The 19,575-nt window shown below is 43.2% G+C and overlaps 1 protein-coding gene across 1 annotated transcript in view; it reads right to left on the bottom strand.

Annotated features, from left to right (window-relative positions):
* The window catches only part of afap1l2 (actin filament associated protein 1-like 2), a 264,599-nt gene that overhangs the window by 14,787 nt on the left and 230,237 nt on the right, over nucleotides 1-19,575 (bottom strand). The window contains exons 12-15 of the mRNA XM_028795780.2: nucleotides 12,588-12,733; nucleotides 7,848-7,956; nucleotides 5,910-6,095; nucleotides 4,416-4,653 (exon numbers count right to left, since the gene is read on the bottom strand). Of these exons, the coding sequence (XP_028651613.1) occupies nucleotides 4,416-4,653; nucleotides 5,910-6,095; nucleotides 7,848-7,956; nucleotides 12,588-12,733 (679 nt within the window). The remainder of the gene's footprint in view (nucleotides 1-4,415; nucleotides 4,654-5,909; nucleotides 6,096-7,847; nucleotides 7,957-12,587; nucleotides 12,734-19,575) is intronic.

The raw sequence follows: 19,575 nt of genomic DNA, 5'->3' as shown, positions 1-19,575 counted from the left end.
TATCTGAGCATGTTATCTTCACCCTGTAGTTAATGGTAAGCAAACCAGGCAAGTACCCACCTGAAAACCACAGAAGTGGTAAAGCATGAGTACAGAGTACACAAAATACTATATGTTAAGAGCAGGTAGGTGTCTGGGCACTCTTTCTGATTTGAAGAATCTGTTCCAGTGGATGATTATTTATTTTGAGTAGCAAAGAGTACAGCTCTGACACAGTTGATTTAGTAGCAGGGTCAAATATATGGGTAATTGTTCTACTAAAAATGTCTAAATTCACAGGCAAAGCCGTAAACACGGTCACCACATGGTTTCCTAATTCAAAACCCAAAGGCTGTGCTGTAATTCCCCAGTATATGAGTGTCCCTTTGCTAGATGACATCAACTAACAATTGTTGTCCACAGGTTTCCATTCATGAACTTTTAAGAGGACTCCTCATAATCTTCTGTTTAGCGGTTTGATTCTGAAAATAATCTGCCATGTATCATCAGATGGCTGAAAATTCAGACATGTGTCACCTGCAAACTTAAATTTGTTGAAATCAAAGTGGTGGTCCTTTAGTTTAGTCCTCCTTGGTGGGGGGTGCTTCTGTGGCTGCAGGTTTTCATTCCCTGCCCAGTTTCTTAACTAGAAGTCAGTTATTGCCTCTGGACTACTTAATGGTCACATGGCGGTTTTGTGCTTCACTTTACCTTACACCCTTGTCAGGATTTCCAACACTTAATTTCTACTTTTATCCCCACACTGCTACATCCCCTGTTTTAACAGCTTCTTCTTTTCTTAGCCAAATGCCCAAAAGCAAAGAAGCCAGCAGCTCACCATCTAACTTCATTTACACCTGTGAGTGTTCTTCATGACGTGTCTGTTTTACTGACATATTAAGGCACAAAAGGAAGAGTCAAAGTAAAAGACTGAGAAAGGACAGTCAATAAGAACTGGCCAATGTTAAGAGTGGTGTTACACAGGGGTCAGTGCTAGGGCCGCTGCTATTTTTAATATACAGAAATGATGTGGATAGGAATGTACTGTAAGTAACAAGCTGGTTAAGTTTGCAGATGATACCAAGATAGGTGGTTTAGCAAATAATTTGGAATCCGTTATATCATTACAGAAGGACTTGGATAGCATACAGGCTTGGGCAGATTTGTGGCAGATGGAATTTAATGTCAGTAAATGTAAAGTATTGGACATTGGAAGTAAAAATGTTAGGTTTGAATACACAATAGGTGGTCGGAAAATCGAGAGTACACCTTATGAGAAAGATTTAGGAGTCATAGTGGACTCTAAGCTATCGACTTCCCGACAGTGTTCAGAGGCCATGAAGAAGGCTAACAGAATGTTAGGTTATATAGAACGATGTGTGGAGTACAAGTCCAAGGAGGTCATGGTCAACCTTTATAATGCACTGGTGAGGCCTCATCTGGAGTATTGTGTGCAGTTTTGGTCTCCAGGCTACAAAAAGGACATAACAGCATTAGAAAAGGTCCAGAGAAGAGCGACTAGGCTGAGTCCAGGGCTACAGGGGATGAATTATAAAGAAAAATTAAAAGAGTTGAGCCTATACAGTTTAAACAAAAGAAGATTAAGAGGTGACATGATTGAAGTGTTTAAAATTATGAAAGGAATCAGAACAGTGGATGGAGAGTGTTACTTTAAAATGAGTTCATCAAGAACACGGGGAGACCGTTGGAAACTTGTTAAGGGTAAATTTCGCACAAACATTAGGAAGTTTTTCTTTATACTGAGAACCACAGACACATGGAATAAGCTACCAAGTAGTGTGGTAGACAGTAGAACTTTAGAGAAATTCAAAACTCAATGTTATTTTAGAAGAATTAAGTGGATAGGACTGGTGAGCTTTGTGGGCTGAATGGCCTGTTCTCATCTAGAGTGTTCGTTCTAATGACAGTACAAATCATTTGAGTGTCCTACAATTTGAGACATCCTAACATGATAGAGTAAAAGCACTAGAAACCTCTAGAAAGGGTGGCATGGTGGTGCAGTAGTAGCGCTGCTGCCTCGCAGTAAGCAGACCAGAGTTGACATCCCAGAGGGGAGTTTACATGTTCTCCCCGTGTCTTCCTGGGGTTTCTCCGGGTGCTCCAGTTTCCCCTCACAGTCCAAAGACATTCATGTTATGTGAACTGGTGGTGCTAAATTGGCCCTGGTATGTAGGTGTGTGTGTTTGCGCTGTGACAGCCTGGTGACCTGTCCAGGGTTTGTTCCTGCCCTGCACCTTATGCTAGCTGGGATGGGCTCCAGCAGACCCCTGTGACCCTGTTCAGAACCAAGTGAGTTAGAAAATGACTGGCAACCCTTAGAATTCAAAAATGTTCAGATATCAGCAAGGATTGGCTTCTAATGATACAATTGGTTGGGCAACTAATGTGTCCCTTCAGAAAATGAGGCTGAGCAGCCTTGATTTAAAGTGACAGGTGTGACTACATCAGCCATTTTGGTTCTTTTCTGAATTGCTGCCAGTGCTTCTGATGGTCACACAATTCAGATTCAAGTTCCAGTGCTGAAAATGGTAGGCAGTATGGCATAGTGGTTAAGGCTTTGGACTGTAAACCCTGAGGTGGTGGGATCAAATCCCACTACTGACACCACTGTGTGACCGTGAAAAAGTCACTTAACCTACCTGTGCTCCAACTGGAAAACCAAAAGAAATGCAACCAAGTGCATCTCAAATGTTATACAGTTGTGCTTGAAAGTTTGTGAACCCTTTAGAATTTTCTATATTTCTGCATAAATATGACCTAAAACATCAACAGATTTTCACTCAAATCCTAAAAGTAGATAAAGAGAAACCAGTTAAACAAATGAGACAAAACTATTATACTTGGTCATTTATTTATTGATGAAAATGATCGAATATTACATATTTGTGAGTGGCAAAAGTATGTGAACCTCTCGGATTAGCAGTTAGTTTGAAGGTGAAATTCGAGTCCGGTGTTTTCATTCAATGGGATGACAATCAGGTGTGAGTGGGCACCCTGTGTTATTTAAAGAACAGGGATCTATCAAAGTCTGCTCTTCACAACTCATGTTTGTAGAAGTGTGTCATGGCACGAACAAAGGAGATTTCTGAGGACCTCGGAAAAAAAGTTGTTGATGCTCATCAGGCTGGAAAAGGTTACAAAACCATCTCTAAAGAGTTTGGACTCCACCAATCCACAGTCAGACAGATTGTGTACAAATGGAGGAAATTCAAGACCATTGTTACCCTCCCCAGGAGTGGTCGACCAACAAAGATCACTCCAAGAGCAAGGCATGTAATAGTCGGTGAGGTCACAAAGGACCCCAGGGTAACTTCTAAGCAACTGAAGGCCTCTCTCACATTGGCTAATGTTCATGTTCATGAGTCCACCATCAGGAGAACACTGAACAACAATGGTGTGCATGACAGGGTTGCAAGGAGAAAGCCACTGCTCTCCAAAAAAACCATTGCTGCTCGTCTGCAGTTTGCTAAAGATCACGTGGACAAACCAGAAGGCTATTGAAAGAATGTTTTGTGGACGGATGAGACCAAAATAGAACTTTTTGGTTTAAATGAAAAGCGTTATGTTTGGAGAAAGGAAAACACTGCATTCCAGCATAAGAACCTTATCCCATCTTTGAAACATGGTGGTGGTAGTATCATGGTTTCGGCCTGTTTTGCTGCATCTGGGCCAGGATGGCTTGCCTTCATTGATGGAACAATGAATTCTGAATAATATAAGAGAATACTAAAGGAAAATGTCAGGACATCTGTCCATGAACTGAATCTCAAGAGAAGGTGGGTCATGCAGCAAGACAACGACCCTAAGCACACAAGTCGTTCTACCAAAGAATGGTTAAAGAAGAATAAAGTTAATGTTTTGGAATGGCCAAGTCAAAGTCCTGACCTTAATCCAGTTGAAATGTTGTGGAAGGACCTGAAGTGAGCAGTTAATGTGAGGAAACCCACCAACATCCCAGAGTTGAAGCTGTTCTGTACGGAGGAATGGGCTCAAATTCCTCCAAGCCGGTGTGCAGGACTGATCAGCAGTTACCAGAAACGTTTAGTTGCAGTTATTGCTGCAAAGGGGGGGGGTCACACCAGACACTGAAAGCAAAGGTTCACATACTTTTGCCACTTACAAATATGTAATATTCGATCATTTTCCTTAATGAATAAATGACCAAGTATAATATTTTTTGTCTCATTTGTTTAACTGGTTTCTCTTTATCTACCTTTAGGACTTGAGTGAAAATCTGCTGATGTTTTAGGTCATATTTATGCAGAAATATAGAAAATTCTAAAGGGTTCACAAACTTTCAAGCACAACTGTAAGTCACCTTAGCAACTGCATAGTCACAGCCAAATAATAATTACTTTAAATAATGGAGGCAATGAAAATGTCTTACGGTATCCATGCCACTGTGAAATTCTTACCCTGCAATGGCAGTTTTGGCTTTTCTTGGCCTTCCAATGAGGTCCTCGACTCCAGTGGTGTTTGTAGAGGTTTACTCTGTAAATCCGTACTTGGGAACGAGATCTTCTGGTTCTGCGTCTGAATTTTGATCACCGTCTTCACTGTAGGCTGGTCGACATCGGCTTTATAAGATGCAGGGGGAGTCCTTGTGTTGCTCTTTACTTGGGATGCCTCGGCATCTCCACTTGGGTTGAAGGCCTGTTAAGAACAGCCAAAAAAAAAAATAAATAGCCGGTAGGAGTTAAGGCCTGAGGCAGCAGACATGGGCCTTCTAGATGGACTGGACGGTTTATGTCCCTGCCTAGGACTACAAGCTCAATGACTGCACCTACCAAACTGCGTCTTCTATATTGTGCTTCACTTTAAACAAGTTTGTCATCTTGATAATGAACTGTTGTGACTTTGGATAAAGCCCATAAATACCACTTTGTTACCCAGGGCTGAATAAAGGCTGACCAATTTCTTGGGCCCCGATACAGCTTTGTTCTCATCGTCCAGACCTGACTAGGCCTGACCAGGCCTTCAATTCTGGGGTCTGGACATGTTGCTAGTCTTTTCTCACAAGGTCTAAAGTCCAGACTGGTCCACTCCGTTCTCTGACTATGTCCACACATGCAGACCCAGTCTGAGCTGTTAAAGAGTGCACACTGGCACAGGAGTCTTCCTTTTGTAGCTGCTCTTCATGCTAAATCCTTGCAAAGCCAACACTATGAAGTTCAAGTCAATGGGCACTCCACCCAAATTAGCCCAAAGCTCCCCATCTTCATGGAAAGAGAACAATGAAATTTGGTAGGCACACCTGAGACCTGAGGTTGTCACAATGGCCATACCACAGTTTTTTTGGTTTTTTTTTGTTCTTTATTTCGCCTTGTACAATTTCTTGTATTAGGAATTTGGTAGTTTTCGCATACCCCTTGGGGTCAGAGCGCAGGGTCAGCCATTGTACAGCGCCCCTGGAGCAATTACAGGTTAAGGGCCTTGCTCAAGAGCCCAGCAGAGCAGTGTCCTTTTTGGCAGTGACGGGGATTCGAACCGGCAACCTTTGGGATACCAGCGCAGATCCTTAGCCACAGAGCCACCACTCCGCCCTATCAGTTCCCCCTGCCATAAGCTGGCATATCCATGTTGCTTTCAACATTGTAGGCCCACAGTGGGCAGTGGGTGGGCCTTGGTGATATGGTGGTGCCCATTCCTTTTAGCAGGTCAGCTGAAGTTTCATGTGTTTATCTGACCCCAAACTGGAGGGTTTAAAAGGTCACCCACAGTTGAGAGGTGGGAGGCAAAAACTGCAGTTCTCAGCAGGGTCAGAATTTTAACTTAGAGCAGACCAGCTGCCCCCCCTGTACCCGGACCCTCCAACACTCAGGTGTTTTTTTTGCTTTTGACTGTTGTGGTTTGAGGAACATGGCACCGTTACACGGACACATTTACTGTTTTGGTCTCTGTCTCCTCACCTGACAGACTTCCAGCTGTCTTGAACCCGTGTTCACTGACATCTGAGGCGAGTCGCTGTCCATCTGTGGGGTGCTGACAGGAGACTGCCTTCCGGGGGAGTTGGCCACATACGATTCCACAGGAATGAGGTCCAGATAAATGCGGTCGGGGTCGTCTTCAGGGTTGTACGCTGCATGGAGGTTCTCCTGCCAAGGGGAAAATGAGAGCCCTGTGGTTAGTGCTGGCCTTGGTAATGCTCAGTGTGCCGCCCGCATCGTGAACCCCACACAAAAGACCCCCACCCCATGTGCATTGCTCTGCACCCACTGAGGGAATGTAACGACTCTGCTGGTGGTGATGGAGCGTGTGAGCTGCTCAATCAGATTTAGAGTGAGCTTGAGGAGAAATGCCAAAGCAGACATGTTCAGGGCTGGTGGACTGGAGCTCCTCCTCTGTGGCTGGGGGCTGCCAGTTCATCACTGGGACTACTCGGTCAGACTGGGCACATTTGAAGTCACCAGTTAAACTAACCTGCAGCTCTTGGAGATGACAGAGGAAAACCCACAGAGACAGAGAGATGGGTGACCAAGTATGAAATGTGAAGCTGCGTGGCAGTAGCCCAACCACTGTGCCTATTGGGTTGTTAATAACAATAAAAATGTTTTGCATCTGGACTGTGGCAAGAAAACCTGGAGCTGACCACATTCAGGAGCAAATGAAACTGCAGAGAGGCTTGACGTCACTGTGAAGAGTTTACAGCCAACTGAAACCCAAATACATTAAACCGTCACCACATTTAAACAGTCATTTTATATTTGATCATTTGGACTTTGGTCTATTTTTCTAACAAAAATGACATCACAAAAAATGTGAGGAGGACTGGGGATCTTGCTCAGCAGCTCATTTTTTTGTTTAGGTGAATCAAATTTGTGGGGTTTTTTTGTCCAGCAGAGGGTGCCATATGTTCTCTCTCCCTGCTGCTCCTTCACAGCACTGGTGTTTTTATTTTTTATTCTTCAGGTTATCAGAGGAGCACATCGTGATTGTCACCTACCATGTCTATTCAATTGGACAGCTAGAGAAGGAACTACACACGGGTCAAACTAGATGGAGGAAAAACAAATGTGTCCTCAGAAGAACCTTTCATTGTATTAATGAAACATTCACTCATTCCAACAGAGAGCTGAGGGAGGCTGGAGCCCATCTCGACAGAATCAGGTGTCAAGCCATGGAGGAGGTGCCCACCCACCTCAACTCAGACACACATTAGAAGGGTCCCCAAGGTAAAAAAAAAAATACAAGACAGGGATGAAAATTGACCCAGGACTCTAGAGCAGGGGTGGGCAAAGTCGGTCCTGGAGGGCCGCAGTGGCTGCAGGTTTTTGTTCCTACTCAGTTGCTTAATTAGAAAACAATTCTTGCCAATAATTACATTTCATGGCTTGTTAGTGCTTTAACTCTGCCATGTCAGGTCATTCTCATATCCTAGATTTTTTTTCCATTCAAAGATATCATCCAAATATTTTGAAGTGTAAAATGGAGGAGTAATTCTCAATCCTTCACTTTTTTCTCTTCTCTTTCCTTCCAAGTATTTAATTAAACCAAATAGTGCACGATAAATACACACGGGTGTAAAGGGTAACAAGCAAAATGGATAATTGCCGGTTTCTTTTTTGTCATTTGCATCTTATTGCTAATAAGGAGCAATTAAAAACCGAGAATGCAGCTGTTTAAGACTAAAATAAGCAATAAGGGTTCAAACTCTTAGTGAGGGAGATAACTAAAATGAAGCAGAAGTGTTTCTAGTGCAATAAGTGCTTCTTATTAAGCAATTGGGTTGGAACAAAAACCTGAAGCCACTGCGGCCCTCCAGGAATAACTTTGCCCACCCCTGGTCTAGAGCCATGAGGCAGCACAGCTAAACGCTCGCACCCATTCAGTGCCCACCACCTCTTTACCATCTCAGGCGGCGTGTCCACATCATCATAGATGTCATCAGGATTGCAGGTGACGGCGGGCAGGTTGTCTGTATAAGCGTTGGGCTCTGAGTATCTCCTCTGCATAAGGCTGTGAAGCAAGGGAGGACAGACAGTAGAATTAGGGAGACTGCAGCTGGCAGTGGTAACGCCATTCACATCTCAACGTGCTTTCCAGATCAAATAAGAGAACCCACCTGACAAACTCATCAGCTGAAGGAAATTCTCACTAAACATCTCAGTATCTCCAATAATCCTATTAATAACTTTCTAAATGCACTTATTCAGGAGGCCAGGGCCTGCCTACCCTGGCAGCAGCAGTCCAGCGGTGGTCCCATTCCTGCACACACCCAATGATAGACACTCACAACCAAACCAGCTGCACTGACCTAAATGAAAGTTCACCAAGAACTGTTTAGCGTGGATCTGGGACAGCCAGAAGGTGACATGGGGAGGACTTGGCTGTGTGTCAGGTTTACAACCAGCAAGCAGCGCAGAGGGTGCACCTCGGGTTCAAATCCAGACTCCAGTGGCTGCCTCCTGAGCTTTTGTAGGATGTCAGTACTTCATGAAGGAAGGCCATTAACACTGTGAATGTGGAAGGGTTACACGTCTCGAAAGAGGCAGTCAATTTAAATATGCAACCTTCGACTACCAAATCGAGCTCTGAAGCCGTGTGATCACCCAGTAGTGTAATGAGAGGCTGTTTGTGAAGAACACGTGCCATACTTGGAGAGACACGCTGACGGTGGTGCTGTGCAAAGGAAAAAACGTTCTGCTGTAAAGTGCTTCAGACTGTTTGACTAAGACATTCTCTAGTGGTCGACAATTATCTCAGGGAACGGTGAGATAATCTGAATTAAACACATTTTATTGTCTCTTGTTATTAAGGAAAATCTTGAGACGAGACGAGACTATTGCCAAGAGATCTTTTCAAGTCCCGCCCTCCTCTCAACCATTTCAGGTTAACGGCCCACGCCAACAGTCCTCTCACTTCTCATTCGTGTGAATGCTTTTGTCAGACACGGTTCCTGCACTCTCAGCTCTTATAATTTTTTATGTTTTCCTCACTTTAACTTCCCAATAAAAGAAGATTTATTATGTCCAAATCTTACGGAAGAATTTCATCCCAAAGAGTTATCAACAGAAGAAATGAGTACAAGAGCAATCCTAGCACCGACAAACAAAGTCAAATGAATTAACGTGAAAATTGTCGATCGGTTACACTGCAAATTGGTTAAATGCGTATCAATAGACTATGCTGAAACAGCTGGTGGTGATGGCGAGGAAGATGAAAACATCGACTTACAATATCCCGTAGAATATCTATAACTGTTAACACTGTCCAGTCTTCCACCGGCCGAATTACTGTTGAATGAAGGATGTATCGTAATGTTATTGTGTAATTTAGGTAGGAGTGATGGGCGGTGCAATTGGACAAGATTAGTTGTATTCAAAATTGGTGAAACAATTCTGACATGTAAAATTTTAACAGGCAACATGAAAGGTAATGTAGTACATCTTCCGCAGATAACATTAAACACCAAAGGAGATCTTGATATGCCATTCGTATTAAAACTTGAACAGTTTCCCGTTACAATAGCTTTTGCAAAGACAATTAACAAGTCACGGACACAAATATTTGAAAAGGTCGGTTTATTTATTAGAGAGAAAGGAATGATATTCACTCACGGGCAGTTATACGTTGCGTTGTCATCATGTAACTCCAAACATGGAATCAAAATTCCAAATATTGTTTTTACTGAAGTTTTACAGTAAAAATGTACGTTTAAAAAGTATTTGCATGTTAATTTCAAAGCCAAACAGAGTGAAAACGTATAACGCACCATGAATTTTCTTTCAATTTATTACATTTTACTGTTTTTTTACTATGGTTAATTATTCACTGTAATGTAAAATAGTTAGGTCTATTATGCATATGTAACAATTCCCATGAAAATAATAATCTGTTTAAATTGTACATCCGCTTCCTCATACGCGAGTGGCAGAGCCGTGAAGTGGCTAGTGCATAGTGCCTGTCCGGGGGATGGCGAGCAGAGGGCAGAGCCCCCTAGTTTTACAAATTTATAAATAAGAAGTTAAATATGTGTAGCAAAGATGTCTAATATGTTAAACATTTTGGGACCTTGAGAAAATATCAAAACATAGTACAGGTGGGCTAGAAGAACTCACCATTTATCTATATGCTGATTGGTGTTAACTGAAACGCTTCTTGTCCGTGTGATGTAAATGAGCCTAACATATGGAGGGACGCTGCTTTGTTAGGTTTATCCGGGGTGTCCGACTGCGATCCTGAGGCCCTGTGCTGGCCTTTTCTTCATCAGTGACCAATTTCTGCAGTCAATTGAATTCTTTTCATTCATTTTAATTGACTTTTTTTTTTTTTTTTTAAGATTCAGTAGTGTAAATTGCTTCAATTGTGTCACGAACATCTCGGACCACATACAAATCGGGTTACGACCAAAAAGTTTGCCAAACTTTTGCATCTGTTCACGACCACACACTCGGGTGACGAACAAGCCTGTTTTCCCTACTGGTTCGTACGCGCCAATGATTTCCGCACGTGTTCAGTCTCTCCCTGTACATTGTTCTCGGTCAGACGTGCGTGCATTCACTGTGAACTCTGTGCTCTATTTCATGTGCTTTTGAATTAATTTTGCAATTAACCATGGCCTCTAAGCAAGTGAAGAGTAGTGGTGCTGGTGAGAAGAAAGGTTCAAAGAAAATTGAAATCGAATTAATGAAAGAAATTATTGAAAAGTATGAGCGTGGCATTCGTGTTACTGATCTTGCCACCGAGTACAAGAAGTCAAAATCTACGATTTCGACTATTCTAAAGCAGAAAGAGGCCATTAAAGCAGCTGATGTTGCAAAAGGAGTTATAATGTTAACCAAGCAGAGGCCTCAAGTGCTAGAAAAGGTGGAAAAACTGTTGCTAGTGTGGCTGAACGAGAAGCAACTTGCAGAGGATAGCGTAAGCGAGGCGATGTTATGCGAGAAAGCCAGGAAGATTCATGGCGATTTGCAGCAAAACTATCCTTCTACAAGTGGCTAGTTCTTCCTCCTCAATTCCTTCATGTCAGAACTCGACTCATGCAAGGTTAGTTTTTGTATAAATTACAGATTTTTCAAATGTTCATTTTTTTCCCCTGTGCTTAAAACTCATTAAAAAAAGTGTTTACAGCGAGCAGTTCGTAAGGCTATTAGCGTGAACTTGCAATGTTAGTTTTCTCTGTTATTCAATGTTTTTACATTTAGTTTACTATTACGCTGTGCATTCTATGGCATAGTTAACTATTTTTGTGCTTAAAAATCTTTAAAAATATATATTTACATACAGTTCGTACAGTCTGGAACAGATTAATTGTATTTGCATACAATGCTATGGGGGAAATTAGTTTGGGTCGCGACCAAATCGGGTTGCGACCTGAGTTTTGGAACGAATTATGGTCATGACCCGAGGTTCCACTGTATTTGCTTTTCTAGCTCAACTGTAACACATACAAGCTTCCTCTTCCCTTTGCTACTCTCACTGCTAACTTTCTTGAGGTCCTATGGTAATTATTTTCAACAGGAAAAAAAACCCCATTCACAGAGAACAGCATCTTCAGGATGTGTTTACAACAAGAAATCTGCGGCAATACTGAGGCCGAGTCCTAGGCATGTGCAGTGTACGGTGACCTCTTTGGCTTTGTCTCGGCTCCTCATGGCCGCGTCTTGATCCATTTTATCAGGATATCCGTGCTCTGAGTTTTTGTTTGTTGGCAAAAAAAAAAAAAAAAAATCATCAAACGACCCATTCCTTCTGAATTGTTCCGAGTCTGGAGATGTTCGTGTCTCGAAGTTCTACTGTATTCAAGTTCAGGTAATCTCTCTTAAGGTAAGTTTACGGAAAATAATCTGTAATTGGCGTTACGCAGACTAACTCTTTGTTTTAAGACTTACGAGTCTGAAAATTTACCGATGTCTTTCAAAGAAAGTTTTTGAAATTTCTGGTATTTAATTTGAGATATCTGAAGTTTCCCAACAAAAATGTTCTTGAAGAATAAATGAACCAGACGTCAACAAAATTGATCCACTGGAAGCTGAGCTGCCATCTTTCAAAATGGCAGTGTACTGACGTCTTGCTTTCCACCGCCATTAGCTCTTGTAACTAGTCGACAATATGGAGGCGCGCACATTAAAAATAATGATAAAAATGAAATCAACTTGACTAATAAATCAAAAATAATCATATAATGAACCAGATGTTCTCTAACGATACCCTGAAAACAACAACTAAAAATAACAACACTCATAATTGTAAACATTAAATGAAGTAAAAGAAAACATTTTTCAGTGTGACAGTCCAGTACTGAACGGTGAGCAGCAGTCGACCTTCATACTGTGCATAATCAGTGCTTATAATGTTGAGATTGAGGCAATCCAAAACACATAAACATGGCTGCTCATTGGGTGGGCTGCCAGTCTATGTCAGGGCAGACAACGTAAAGTAATTTAACACATACATCGTTAGGATCAGGGAGGAAACTGAAGAAGCCCCCAACTACTCAAATGACGTCTCTCAAGTACAGAGGACATTTCGCACATCCTGCTTTATTTATTTTCTCTTCGGCCTTGTCTTACATGTGGTCATGGCCGAGCACATTCAAATGAAACCATCCCTGCTGTCATGTAAAGAGGAAGAGACAAAACGCTTACTATAAAGATGCCTTGGCAGCATTGACGATCGCTGATATGCGGTGAGAGTCCACGTAGTCGTAGGTGAGGTCCTCGGGGTCAATCTTTGTTCCGGACTCTGACAGCAGAATCCCCAGCCAGTGGCCCATCTCATCTGAAGACTTGGCCTAAAACACAAAAGAAGGCATTCAGTGCTGCGTGAGAAAGTCGGGGCCAAAATTTTCAAAAGTTTGAGGTGAAGCTGCTGCTCTTTTGTGATGAATATGTGGGGTTTGCCTTACAAGTCAGTTGGTGTGCTTCCTTTGTGTATTTCTTAATTCAAAACGGATTAGAAAGACACTTGGATAAAATGTCTGCTACACTGTGTAAGGGACAGCTGACATTATCTCCCCTGAAACACTAGATGGCAGCCCCCCCTAGGTTGCAGCAGTGTCTCAGACTCCCATAGGGCAGCATGGGACATGGAGTTCCTTCACTCAGCCCTGTTGGGTTCCATGGGTGTCACCAGGGGGTGCTGCAGGGACTGGGGAGCCCTACGTCATGGGGTTTCCGTGTCACCCAGAAGTGCTTGCAGATCACATGTACTGAAGACCAGAAGTACTCTGGGGTGGAAGATAAAAGGAGCTGCCTGTCGGGAGGAAGGTGGACAAAGCATGCATTGAGAAGTGGAGGAGGCAGTGGAAGACAGAGAAAGACAAAGAGTTATTGGGTGCTGTATAGTGTTGTACTTGTGGGTGGCTTTGGAGGTGAGAAACGCTTAAAAAGAAGAGTTTCCCACAAACAAAGACTCTTTGGGCTTTTAACTTGTGTCCATGCCTACTTGTGTTGGGTGTTTGGGGAGCTGGAGTGCTTTTGACATTTGTAAATGTCCTTTAAGTCAGATAACTTTTAGGCTGACTGAGAAGGGCAGTATGGTGGGACAGTGGCTAGCACTGCTGCCTCACACTGCCACAGGTTTTAGCTCCAGTGCAGTTCAGTTATCCCTTTATAGGTGAGATTTCTCTGAAGATGCATGGGCTGCAGGTGCAGGTTGGGATTTACGTTGATAGGAGATGCTAAGCTGACCCAGAGATAGTGAGTGTGGTGGTGGGCACCACTGTGTCTTCTGATGGCCTGGCACTTCCTGCTAGTACCCAGTATTTTGGTGATTGGTGTCACAATTCTGAATTGGAACAATCTGATTAGTCAAACCAAATAAAGAGTGTGTACCCCAACTCTTAAATCACTACACTGGCTTCCAGTTGAGTTCAGAGCCATTGTTAAAACCTTCCACTTGGATTACATGGATTAGCTGCCCCCAACCTCAGTGTTTCTCAGCCAAAGGTGGGTCGTGGGCTGCTGCTGGTAGGCTGTGAGTTACTATTGTTTATCATGGTAGTGGGTCGTAGCGGGTTGGTACTTCACTGATTGTGCTCGACCCACCACGAGACTTTTGTACTCAATTCACCAAAGGGATCTGCTCCCCCTGTTGTTGGGTTGTGAGGACACTGACATGGTGGAATGTGGCTTGCGATACCAGAAATGATGAGAAACACTGCCATGAGTCCCAGACACAGCAGTGCCTTTACTTCAGAGCGTCTCCTGCCATCTTGAGACGGCGGCCTGCTTAACATCCAAAAACTAGCGGATGAGGCAAAGCCTGCAACTATTGGGCAGCTCAACTGAGGAACATCTCACCTGCCATTATTAAGACAAGCCTGCTAGTTAGGGGTGGACACTCACATGTTATTAGCCGAGGGGGGTGCTTCATATTGTTCTGTAACAAAGCTCCTTCATTCATTTAACTTATGGTTTTGCTATTACTGTGGGTTTTATAAATCATTTTTCATTATTTTGTTTGTGTTTGGGGTACCATTTGATTCTGACCACATATGATGGGCTTGTTTTCAACCATCTTCTATTCAAGTGAAATTGTCATCTTTTGTCTATGAAATGTGGCTGACTTGGTATGGTTGGAATTTGAACTTAAATCTACTTTATACTGTATTTGTAACTTTCAGTGTGTGTGTGTATCTACAAACAGACACACACACACACGTATGCTGAAAGCAGGGGTGGGCCTACCATACATCCTAGGTGCAAATCCAAGAGTCTGTGATGTCCTTTTTACCAAATCTCCACGGTAAATCTGTAGGCCAAAATGAGCAAAGGGACCCCACCTGCTTGATGAAATGAGTAAGTATCTGTGAGTCGAAAAGACCAAAGGGGAAGGGGACAATGAAGTGATCGAGTCTTGTGCGCTTGTGGACTGTCGCTTGAGGAGCTAAGTCACCCAGGGTCTTAATAGGACCTTGGCTGAAAGATGACACATACAAGGTGAGGTCAGACTGGGATGGATGGTGTTCCTTTACTCCACATGATGGCTTTCATAATGGATGGATGGTCGAAGACTGCTTTCCTGGAGAGGAGTTGAGAAGAGAAGGAAAGGGGCCATTGTAGTGCATGGGACGGCACTGAAATTGAGAAGATAAAACTCGGGACAGGTACTCGTGAAGAATAAAAAGTCACGTTTGACCCAAACTCATATTGGAGAGCCGTTGTATCAGAGTGTTTGAGGTGCAGGATCCCCCTACAGTATTCAAATACTGTAGTTTTTTTTATCACCTGCTAAATCAGTCACAATTCCATTTCATTTCATGTCCTTCATCTCCTTTTCCAACTCCACTCTCCTCCGAGCAAGCCTTGCCCACCTCCTCTCGGCTCTGACTGCTGGATCTCGCTCCGTAGCAGCACTTGAAAACCCCAACAGGGCAGCCCAGTAAAACTACAACTCCCATGTAGCCCTGTGGGTGTCCAAATGGCCACCATACCAGAGGGACACTGTCACCCAGTGTACTGGGGGAACACAAAGTCTCTATCCTTCCCTCATAATGGCCAGAATGGCAAAGGCACTACTAACCAACTATCCATACCCTTCCTGTATTTTGGCTTCTTGGCAAGGTAAGGAGCCATCCACCACGGCCAGTGTGCCAGTCAAACCCAGTCTTCTGTGGCACAGAATATATCCCCCTTAATAAAAGAACAAATGTCTGCATGTCTATCTGCGTGTCTGTCCAGTGGCTATGTTTCTGTAATTCCAACAGATGGCACATCACAAACATTTGTAGTAATAAAATGTTACAAAATTACAAAATGCATTCCAATAGCTGGTGTGCTGCAAACGTTAGCACTGAGGTCTACGTTCATTGCTTCGATTTTAACCCGTCTTAGATGGGTAACACAGCTAGTGTATATATACTGTATATATGGAGGGGTGGGCAAAAGTAGGTCTACACTTGAGTAAGTGAAACACAGAGTTTATTCTTGTATTATTAATTAAATATTTTATTATTTATTTGTATTATGTCTTCTTCTTCTTAAAGCTATTGAGTTAATACAACTATTGTAATAATCATAACCTGAATGTCTTTCTTCCATGTGAACAACTGCAAACCTACTTTTGCCCAACGTATATATAATCTTTTAACCATAATATTACTTGTATAGTGTGTATAGAGCCCGTAATAAGAACAGATTGAAACTGAGGTAACAGATACGCCTTACACTTGGAGCTTGAATTTGCGCTCTTACTGTGCCTGCCATTAAACTGATGGACAGAAGTATTTACTTATTTACGTATGGAGGAAGGGTCTACTGGTGAGCTGAGCTACTTTTCTTACTGTGTCAGTCCTTAATCATTTACCAGGATTCCAGTAACAACAAAAAGTGAAATCTGGGAGCTGCTCCAAGTCAGGAAATGTGGGACTCGTAGGCACTCAGTGCAGAATCTGACTTGCTATCCAAATTTTGACCAGCAGAGGGCAGAACTGCGCATTAGTTAGTTACAAGTGGATTCTCCGACGCTCCTTTGTGAGATTCTGTTTAGCAGAACATAATAAATAAAAGTAAACCTCATCTTAAAATATAACATAACTAAGACCCCTGACAGGTGCACACGTGATATTCACAGACCCTGACTGTGTGTGTGATCAGCGAGAACAACGAAGTGAGAGGCCATCGTAAAGGAGGACGGCGCCTGACATGGAGTCTCTGCCTGCTGAAGTTTACTTATTTTTATTTTTTGTTACATTAACTGTTTAAGCTTTGCCTTTTCAGTGAAATTCACTCAGTATTTGGTAAGTCTGTGTATTTTATAAGCTTTGCGCTCAAACGCATAACCAGCTTATTGACTATTATTTCATATACAATATATAGTTTTTTTACTTATTAATATCATTATAATGTTACAGTGCTTGCTTTTCCTTTCCATTACAAGACACTTGGAGAGATCGGGACTTGAATCTTGTGAGGAAATTAAAACACAGGATGCTGAATGCTGTGTGAATGAAGAAGCGGACCCCCAAGGTGGAGTACCTTCTGGCTTTGGAATTTTCATTTTCATGTCCCCACTGTTTGGCCTTCAGAGCTGATTGTCACCTGCACTCCTACTGTGCTGTACAGTCGGGGGTGTTTCAGTATTTAAAGTGGCGGCGGTGCTCAGTTTCGGACCTGGGGGGCTGCACTGGCCTGAGGTCATCTATGAACTGAAGGCTTCTTTAGTTAGACAGTCTGGGGCCTCATATCGGTGCCCACCATGTCAATGTGGAGTGAATCAACTGTACCCATGTGCTCTTTACCACTGACGTTTGCCACCCAGCCTACCTGCGTAACGGCCTGCTGACCCCCTGATCATTCCCATACACCACCTGAAGGACAATTTCATTGTTAGGATTTACTTCTCCATTGAATGCCTGGGTGGACACAGGTGTCACGCACACATACTTGGAAGTCAACCAAAGGGACCAGAAAATGGCAAATCCATGCCAGGCCAGGGGGTGACGGGTTGCATAAAAATCTCTCTCTTTTCTCTCTGCAGACCAAATATGAGAAATCCTGCCTGTCCTGGCCCTGAGGACATCACTTCCTGGGAACCAACTATAAAAACTCCTCATCCTCCATACCTGAGCAGTTCTACTTTGGACTCGAATCTGTGCACATTGTATTAAACCTTAGACCCTTTTGTAGCCAGGGAAGCTATACGGGTAGCTGCCCTAAACCTTCGTTGTGAGTCCAGCCATTTATTTCACACAGGGCTGTGAGCTCCTCTGTGGATGAGGCAGGTGTTCCCGGTGGTGTGTTAGCCCACCTACTCTCAGCTCTTGGTGGTGCTTTTCACAGCTTTCTGCTTTGTTTTAGTACCCCAAACTGAAGACAACTGTTTGCTTTTTTTTTAATCAACACATTCATTCACATCATGATGTGATCTCTCCTTTGGGGGACACTCAAGGTTGTACCACCTAACAAAAGGCATACAGGATGAGTGCATCACACACGGCACGGAGCAGACCCTGTGGAGGTCCACATGAACTTGAGAAGAACATTAAGAACCTCCGAAATTGGAGACACTGTGTGTCGGTACGCAGCACATTCATGAACACACCACTCAGCAGCAGGCCAAAGGTAGGAAGGAGCTTTTCCTGATTGATTCCTGGGGGGCTTGAGCTGTAAAACGTGAATAAGAGAGCAAGAGCAGCCAAGTCTGATGGATGAGGAGACACCAACAAGACAAGTCACACCGCCTGGCACTGGCATATGCAGCTGCTCGGGGAATTTCTGACAGAAACAGTAAGTGTGTTTATTGAGCTAAGTTAGCCTAAGAACAGAGCCGGAGACTTTACAAAACATGTTTGACACAAACAAGACAAAGTATTGAATATGTGGGTCATTTTGTACTGGCTGGCCGTGACTGAATAGTGTTGAAAATGACCCCATTATAATACTGAAAGAAAGCCCAATTTTAATGATAAACAGGCCGTGCTATCATGGCAGCCCACTGTAATCCATCATAACCACTGCAAGACGGCCCCAAAAGAAATAAAAGAGAATAAGCCTTTCTTCTGTGTAGATGTACACGCAGCAATGCCTGGAGCTGCAAATTAACACACTGACCAGCGAAGCCACCAGGGTATCAGAAATGGACGACTCACTTGTCACCGAAGTAGTGGGAGAAACATAAGAGGTGGGCTGGCTGAGGAATGGCAGCTCCAAAAGCCAGTGGTAACCATAAATAGGAAGGCACCTCATTGTGTATCCACCCTGGATCACATGACCCCCAAAGACACGCCTGTTGTGACATTTTTTGGCCACACCCATCCTGTGCCCTTCAGTTTGTTCTTGCGTTTAGTCCCCTGGTGGGTTCCCTGACCTCTCCAAGTTTTCATGGAATTCTCCGAGTCCAAGTGTTCACGAGGATTTCTTCTGATTCTCACTCTCTGGTATATCTGACATCAAAGACTACGTCCACGCTTCTACGTTTTTGTTTAAAACCGCAAACATTAATCGACATTCATTCTTAGCATTTCTGACCTTAAATTGGAGACTTTTTGAAAACATTACAATGTGAACAGCAAAGACCTACAGCGGACTTTTGAAAATGCACTCTGATTTGTTTGTGCTGATCATGTGGCTCTCACCTGATTGGCTCCTGCTCATTAACACGTCTCATTCTCTGATTGGTTACCCTTCATTGAAGAAAAGCGTGTTCCAACACAGCAGACACAGACAGGCGTGTTGTGTTGCTTACCTGTACGCATCTAAGTGGGGTTTTGTAGAGTTTGGAGGCTCCATACATCCACAAAAGGCAAATAATTTAACGGTTGGTTGCTACTGTTTTGCAATAAATCCTCTGGCTGCTGGTGTAACCCTCACTTCAAGGATTTTTCCACCAATGCACATATGTCCAGTGAAGGTGAATTTCGATTTCATATGCATTTTCAGTTGTTTTAGTGTGGACGGAGATGAACAGTTTCAAAAAGCTGTGTGAAAACACCTTTCTTAAATGAAAACATACAGGGAGATTCACTCGAAAGAGGCCCCGGATATTCTGTAGAAACTCTCGCTAAGACGAAGCAATCTGAATGAAACAACGTGCAATGTAATTCTCAGTATATGGAGCTTCAAACAAACCGGGATGCCCCTGCGTAGGAGCGATGAGGTGGGCGCCGGACAGCTGTCACGACGTTTAACCTCC

This window comes from Erpetoichthys calabaricus, chromosome 2, assembly GCF_900747795.2.
Source record: "Erpetoichthys calabaricus chromosome 2, fErpCal1.3, whole genome shotgun sequence".
Taxonomy (NCBI): domain Eukaryota; kingdom Metazoa; phylum Chordata; class Cladistia; order Polypteriformes; family Polypteridae; genus Erpetoichthys; species Erpetoichthys calabaricus.
This window is presented reverse-complemented; position numbering and strand designations above follow the sequence as displayed.